The sequence below is a fragment of the Phaseolus vulgaris genome, chromosome 5, assembly GCF_000499845.2.
Source record: "Phaseolus vulgaris cultivar G19833 chromosome 5, P. vulgaris v2.0, whole genome shotgun sequence".
In the NCBI taxonomy this organism is placed as follows: domain Eukaryota; kingdom Viridiplantae; phylum Streptophyta; class Magnoliopsida; order Fabales; family Fabaceae; genus Phaseolus; species Phaseolus vulgaris.
The window spans coordinates 25,074,283-25,082,333 of NC_023755.2; the positions used below are offsets into that span (position 1 = coordinate 25,074,283).

The 8,051-nt window shown below is 49.5% G+C and overlaps 1 protein-coding gene across 1 annotated transcript; it reads left to right on the top strand.

Annotated features, from left to right (window-relative positions):
* Positions 1 to 7,222: 7,222 nt before the first annotated feature.
* LOC137834182 (uncharacterized) lies at positions 7,223 to 7,819 on the top strand. The gene has a single exon (XM_068642244.1). It carries the CDS (start codon positions 7,223 to 7,225, stop codon positions 7,817 to 7,819), a length of 597 nt encoding a protein of 198 aa, XP_068498345.1.
* The last annotated feature ends 232 nt before the right edge of the window (positions 7,820 to 8,051 follow it).

Sequence of the window (8,051 nt, forward strand, 5' to 3'; positions counted from 1 at the left end):
GTCTCTGACCCATTCTCGACTGCGTGTCGTACCCCTAAGCATTTTGTCGATACGACGTTTTTTGAGTGTTAACCAGTGGTGCCAGGACCATCCTCTCATTCTCTGCCACGTGGCTTAGTTGCATGGTTTACCCATTCGCGTCGTTTGGCGCTCTAACCGTAATATTTAATTCTTCAAAATCTTGAAACTGCCTTCATTATCTCTGTGCTTTCGCAACATACTTAGACCATCTTCCTCCTCTCAAAGAGTCACTCCGGTGTCTTCTCTAACCAACGTATTACCCGCCTTTCCAGAGAACCATCCTCTTTCGACCCTCCAACTCTCTTTCCGACACTGTTCCGTCATGTCTTCTCACATTCCTTCCCCCAGGGTTAACCATAAAGATCTGTATCCCTGGGCTTCAAGCGAGCTTCTGGACGAGTGCTCGTGCCTTCTTTCCACCCTGGCCATCAGGAAACACAAAGGAGAGTCGTGCTCTTATAATCATCGTGCCTTCGCGAGGAGGCATGACGATGACATCACCGTGCTCCCTTGCACCCTGGGGGAGCCGGTGTGTGGGGACGAACGCGCCAACGACGGGATTCCTTTCTTTTACTTCTATCAGGTGGTGTTCCAGAGCGTTGGCGTACGTCTGCCCTTCTCCAGGTTCGAGAGGGAACTTCTGACGGAGATCAACGCTGCACCAGCCCAACTGTACCCCAACAGCTGGGCTTTTGTTAAGGCCTTTGATGTACTGTTCGGGTTCCTGGGGTGTGCGCCCTCGGTTGATATCTTTCTTCACTTTTTCGAGGTGAAACGTCAAAGGAACAACCTCTGGGTGACCCTCAGCAACGTTCCTGGTAGGGTTCTCCTGACTCCCTTTCAAAGCTCCTTCACGGGGTGTGTTCTGGCCGGTTGACCTGGGTCGTCTTTATGCGTGGCTTGTTCTAACGAGCTAGGGTAGCTTCGTTCTGCCTCGTCTGTGTGTACCTGAAAAAGAAGAACAAAGGGGCGCCCTCGCGGCCGTTTGCACTCTGACGATCAAGTCAGCTAGCAAGAAACACCAAAGTAACTAGAAACTGTATAACACTCTCAATGACTGAAACAGTATGGCTAAAACTGTGTTGCCCTAATTGTCTTGTGCTCTCAACGGATGCGCCATCAAGAACAATTAGGGTTTTCCCTCTGTATGTCTATCTGAGAACTAGGTTAAAACTCATGCAACTGTGAAAAGCGTACCTCTCTAGGGCTTACTCGTGCCCTATATATAGGTGAAAAACTAGGGTTTACCTATGCGTTGCTGGCTATTATCTAGGGTTCCTTGGAGAAGGTCCTTGCGCCGCTATCTTTAGGATCTTAGCGTATCTGGCTCATGGACTTCCCTTATTTGGAGTGCAATGTATAACCTTCTGGACACTTCGGCTCTAACTTGAGCGCTGTATTCATCGCGCCATCATACTGTTCGAGGGCCCTAATTAAACACGTGTCATGCATGCAGCTTTCCCTGGATACCTTTAGAGAGCACGTGGGCATTGCCACGTGCCCCTTTGACTTGACCATTTATTCTGTGCATAGGGACCCACAGTGCCGCCACCCAACTTAGGGTTATCCCATCGTGTGGCCCCCCCTCTCTGTGAAATGCTTACGTCATGCGGGTTGACTCTTCGGGCGATGTCTTACTCAGGCGATGTCTTACTTAGGCGACGTCTCTTCTCTTGGGCGATGGGCGATGATCCGTCTTGGTGGTGACACATCTCGGCGATAACCGATTATTTATACTGTGGACCGCCGCTTTTATATACGGCGACTACGTTGACTCCTTGACTACCTACCTTTCTTTTGTCCATGTCATCACACCCGATGACCCGGTCGGTACACAAGCCCCCCAGTCTTGATCTGATAACTTGCTTTCAGCGAAAAGACTAAAGCTTGCCCCCCTACTGCCCTTGCGGCATTTTGATGACATGCCACCTTCCGATCGATTGACGTGACATTTCTGTATCGCCGGCGCAACGTACCCTCAAGGGCTCTGACGATGTGACATTCTCTGAGTGAGACAAATGACACTTTAATCCGTACCTTTACCTCGCGACATGTGGCCCACTCACGAGGCGCTTGCTTTACCGCTTCAATCATGAGGCTCGAATCTTGAAAACCCCGCATCTCAACTTATTGTCTCTGCTTCTTTCGTATCTTTCTTGCGCTATTCATCTTCTTCCCAAGAACTCCTTGCTCCACGTTCTTTCTTTGCAACCTTTCCCTTTGTTGCGTTACTGAACCCTTGACCCCCAGTTTCCTTACTGCCAGCACACACCAAGATGTCCACCAACCCATCTTCCTCCCGAGTGAGTCACAAGGACCTTTATCCTTGGGCTTCGAGTGAACTCCTCGACGAGTACTCTTGCTTACTTTCTACTAGGGCCCTGAGGGAACACGTGGGGGAAGCGTGCTCCTATCACCATCGTGCCTTCGCAAAGAGGCACGATGATAACATCGTCGTGCTTCCTTGTTCCATAGGGGAGCCGGTGTGCGGGGATGAACGATCCAATAACGGGGTCCCCTTTTTCTATTTTTACCAAGTAGTTTTTAAGTGCGTCGGCGTACGCCTTCCCTTTTCCAGGTTCGAGAGGGAGCTGTTAACAAAGATGAACACCGCTCCAGCCCAACTGTACCCTAACAGTTGGGCCTTCGTGAAGGCCTTTGACATTTTGTTTGGCTTCCTTGGATGTGCGCCTTTTGTGGACATTTTTCTTCACTTCTTTGAGGTGAAGAGGCAGAGAAACAATCTTTGGGTAACTCTTAGCAATGTCCCTGGTAGGATTCTTTTGACTCCTTTTCAGCAAGCCTTCACAGGGTGGAAAGGCAGGTTCTTTAAGATATGTTGTTCCAGCTTGGTGCCTTCTGCCATGGACGGCTTTCCTTTGTACTGGACAAAGGACGCCAGAGCCTTGAAATCTAAACCCTTTAAGAAATTGTCTTCAAGGGATCAGGAAGCTTGCAAGATCCTAGCGAGTGTTGGAGGATTTGATGCGGCTGCTTTAATAAGCTTGGAGTATAATGCCGAGCATCTGGAAAGATATATATGTGTGTGAGGCTTTTCTCATGACCTTCCCACTTCTTGTTATGATTTCGCTTAGAAATACTTTGTTTCCCGTATGTCTCTTATTATACTTTACTCCTTTCTTTCACATAGTTTCAAAGATAAACGATCATCAGAGGACGCTTCTGACTCGGGCTTTGCGGTTCGGAGACGGGGCCTTTTCGTCGCATTGCTCGAAGCCTGGGGCCACTAATGAGTGATGTGTTCTTGCTTTTTGTGCAGATATTTAGGATGTGTATAGGACTACAATTCCATTTTGCAAATGTTACAAACTTCGTCTGTAACCCTAACATTGGTTCTGCACTTTTCTTTATGTCGAATGCTGTTCAAATTATCTAGCATGCTTGCGTTCTTTGCCATGCCGCGCACGTCACTCCGATATTACCTTTACGCTCGGCATGAATTTCTTAGATAGCATTTGTTTGTTTCCCATTCCTTAAACATCCTGTTTCTGGTTGCCTTGTTTATGGCTCTGCTCGGCCTTCGCTTTTAAGAGGGATGCCTTTCCGTTTGAGCTTTCTTATTCGAACCTTCAGCATTATCGCGCCCGAGCTCATTGGGATGGTTGGCGACGTACTGCTTGTAGCGATGTCAGACCGCCTAGTCTTTTGTTTGACGACGACCCCGTCGGTGGTCGTGTACATTTTGCAGACCGCCCTTCGCACTTCCTGATCACGTCATCGCCCTTGGCGACTCGGGGAGGGTGAGTTTAAACTTCGGCGATCTACGTGGCTCCGCGCGCTAATGCGCACGCCGGTTACTGATTTGACACTTCACCAACCCCCTCCCATCAAATGACACGTGGATTCATCGATGGTTGTTATTTCGTGTTGTTTGCGCTTCCCATAACCTTCGAAACTCTAAACTTCTCGCGCCACTCCACTGTTACATTATCTTCCTGCTTCACTTTCAAACTTTAGATACGCTCTGGTGAACGCTTCGTCTCCCTAATCATCATTTCCTCGCACGCTCCCTCGATCATAAAAAAGGTAAGCCCTTTATCACTTTGTTGGTGCTCACCGCATTTTGATCGACTTGCATCATCCCTTAACTGCTTGACGCATACGTTGTGGGTTGTTTGTTCTCTGTTTTGCTTTTTTCCTGCGTTTTTAGGTTTTTCTTTCCCTTCCTACGACCCCTGTTGTTCATGCTGATTTCCCTTCCTATTTTTCGAATCGAATCATTCCTTTTAGCGACCCTCCGCTTTCCTTTTCTTACTTTCCTTTCGTCTTTCCTGCAGTTCTCGATGGCTCATACAGGTGCCACCCCTGCCCCCTCTTGAAACCCTCCTTCAAAATCTCGCAAACAACCTTCGTCAGGAAACCCCTCCACGTCTCGTAACCCACCTAGAGATCCTGGCATCCTTTCAAATTGGGCTCAGAGGCCTGCGCCCTCTCGTCCCAACCAATCGCAATCAACTCCCCCACAAACTAGCGCCACCGCCCGCCCCATTCCTGATTACAAACTGTTGTACTCATGGGCTCCTCCAGCTCTGCTGAACGAGACTTCCTTGATTAACTCTGAAGCCGATATTCTTCGCTTGAGGGATAAGACCCACCTCACATTCCATAAGGAGCATGACAACAAGGTTGTTATTCGTCCTTGTCCTCCCGGGGAACCTGTTTGTACTGATAGCGATGGCAACGATGGCCACCCTTTCTGCTTTGTTTATGCAACCGTGTTTAAGAAGGTTAAGCTCAGGTTCCCCTTTACTCGCTTTGAGAGGGAGCTCCTTACCGAGCTTGATATTGCCCCTGCTCAGCTGCATCCCAACGGCTGGGCGTTTGTCAGGGCATACCAAATTGTTTGTGCACATTTAGGCCATCCAGCCTCTGTAGATGTGTTCTTATTTCTGTTTGAAGCCAAAAACCCGGGGGACCGCCTATGGGTAAGCTTCAATGGGATTGCTGGGAGATCCATCCTTTCCATCTTCCAACAATCTTATAAAGATTGGAAGGGTAAGTTCGTTCGTGTTTGCTGTAATGATCAGAGTCCCACACTTCTCGATGGGTTCCCCTTGTACTGGGTTGACAAGGGAAAAAAGGATTCCCAGGATCATTTTCGGAAAGCTAGGAGTCCAGAGAAGATGGGGGAGCTCGATAGAGACTTGTGCAACTTCTGGAAGGAAGTTGCCTCCACCAATACTACCTTACCTACCTCCTCAATCATCAAGTTCGAATTCTACGAGGATCAACTAGACTTTTACATAGGTCTGTCCCTCCACTCCACTTGGATTTTTCTTCCTGTGCCAAATCTGTTTTACTTCTTTACCAAGTTTGTTCGTGATCCGATCGGTCATCGGTAGTTGATGACGTCAGCAGCAGAGAACCACGTGGACCACTCGCGGGGTGACACGCGGACCAGGTGACAGATAAATCGGGGTGAACGTGATCGGTTGTAACTAACCAAATGACCACCGACAGATCAGACGGCAGCGAAGTCAGGGGACAGATCACCCAGAACGGTGATCGGTGGTCAGTAACCAAGTGGCCACCAACAGACCAGTTCCCAGATGAACGCCTGGGGGTAGAACATCGGGTGCATGGTCATCGGGGTCTCATGTTACACGCAGTTAAACTGGGACTGAGGTTCCCAGCGAGAGCGTTACGCATGGACCTCGCATGAGCACATCTCAGGGAATCGTGCACGAGAGTGGCCTGAGGGAGCTAGTAAACCGGTCAGTGATTGGTGATTCCCTCAACCCATCACGTGCGCGACACCGTGAAGGGTAAGCCGTTTACGCAGAGAGCAACGCTTGGTGAGTTTGCCTAGACCAGCCATACCTGGCGTTCTCCTGAGAGTATGCGATTTACCCAGGTGGAAGAAATATCCTAAGTTACTCCGCAAGGGAATAACTTAGGAGCACAAAGAGAAGCGCTAGAGCCCTTCAAGTAAGTGACACGTGGGTGGTTAGATGTGAGTTGCATGCCTCCACGTGTCATCATCTGAGAAGGGCGCGGTCCAGATAAAGGTGCACTCCGTACCGCTAAGGGTACAGACAGGCGCAGCCAAGCGCAGAGACACGCAGACACGCACAGACACTCACGCTCTCACTCTACTGATTCTAGAGGTACGTTGTCGCAGAAAAGCATAACAGGGTTCTGGCACATGTCAGAGAGGCATAACAGAATTCTGTTAGGCCCAGATACAGGCAGAGACATAAAAGAGAGAATCAGGGTGAGAGTCGGAGGAGGAGATAGAACAGAGAGAGCAAGAGTTTTCACACACACTACTAGTTTTTCTCATTTGGTGGTTCTGTGATCTAACTTGATCGTCGGAGTGCAAACGGCCGCTAGAGGCACCGTCTATGTGTTTTGCAGGTCGCGTTTGGAGATCCTAGAGAAGGTTCTGAGGGTGATTTTGCAGATAACACAGTCGTGTAGACGGGGCGGAGAGTGCTACAAAGCGATTCCTCCACGTTCCAGTTGTCAGCAGGATCAGTTCGCATTACATGTCCTGCGCTTACCCTTGCACTGCTAATTACCTGTATCTGTAATTGGATTGATTTGTGAACATTGATCACTTCGTGCAGACACAATGCTGGGAAAAGATCATATGGACAGACTGCGTTCTATAGTCAAACGCCACAAACTCGCTGCGGGTTCTCAAACCGTCCCGAATTCTGTAGCGGAAGCCGCTGTTGCCCGAGGCGAGCTTCCTCCCGTGGGCTCATCTTCCCTTATCGCCCCTCTTGTCCCTGTGAGAAAGAAGCTGCCGTCAAAGAGGGCCAAGAGGAAGAATCCCATAATGGTGTCGGATGAGGAGGATGACGAGAGCACTGAAGATGGACTTATCTGTAAAAGGAATAGGGCAACCGTCACCGAGCTACCCGCAAATGAGAGTACGGGCCCAGATTATGCAGAGAATCCCCCCAGCGTCTCTACACCCTTTGAGAGTGCTGGGGATGCTCTACCATCAAACACCTCAGCTGCTGGGGGCGTTCTAGAGTAAGTTGCGGACATTCAGTGGTCTCCCCAACCTGTAGTGGAGCCAGACGTGTCGCCGCCATGTCCTGATGTTCCCCTGGTCGTCCATACTTATGAAGGCGGCGACGAGAACCAACCCCCGACTCCTCTTCCAATCCCTGCTCTTCCAGCCCCTGTCAAGGAGGTCTTGAAAGCCCACGCCGCTTACCTTAGCGCTATGACTACCGAGTGCGTAGAGAAACGCCTTTACCAGATGATGGGCGAGGCTTTAAGGGACTCCTTGAGCCAGTATGAATCCGAAGCCGGTGTTGCGAAGGACCAAGTCCAACAACTTAAGCGTGATCTTACGATGCGGGGATTGGAGTTTTCGCGGTTAGAGAATGCTCTGAAGGAGGAGTTGCGGAGCGAACGTAAAAACAGCGCTGAACAAGACCAAAAGCTCAACGCCAAACTCTTAGAGGTCACTGAACTCGAGGGCAGACTCGTGCATCAGCAGGAGAAGATAGCGGGCCTTGAGGAGACTCTCAAGGCTAAAGGGGCCTACGCGGATGAGCTCGAGGCCAAGTCAATTGAGAGGGAGGATCTGCTGGGTAACATCAAAGCTGACATGGACCAAAAGGCCAAGGAACTGAGCGAGAAAGATAAGGAGCTGAACGAATCTGCAGCAAAACTTGCCCAGGCGCTTGAGGAGAACGAAAAGCTGAAGAAACAAAGTGAAGAACTCGACCTCAACGCCGCAAACGTTCTGACTTCCGGGTTTGGCGCGGCCTTGGAGCAGTTCGCTTGTGCTTACCCCGACTTAGATCTCTCCTAGTTCTCGATTTGCCATGAAGTGGTAGACGGCAAAATTGTACCCTCAGATTAACGTTTTCATTTGTTTTCATTTGACGTTTTGTTTAGAAACATTCTGAAAGACTTACATATTCGCCCTCTGTCTATGTGCAACGAATCTGTTTGTAATGACTTCTTTTCTTCGGACCGTGTTAACTTATGCTCATCTTTTACCTGTTGTGCGATCACTTGATAATTTAGTGGGCTCTCACTCA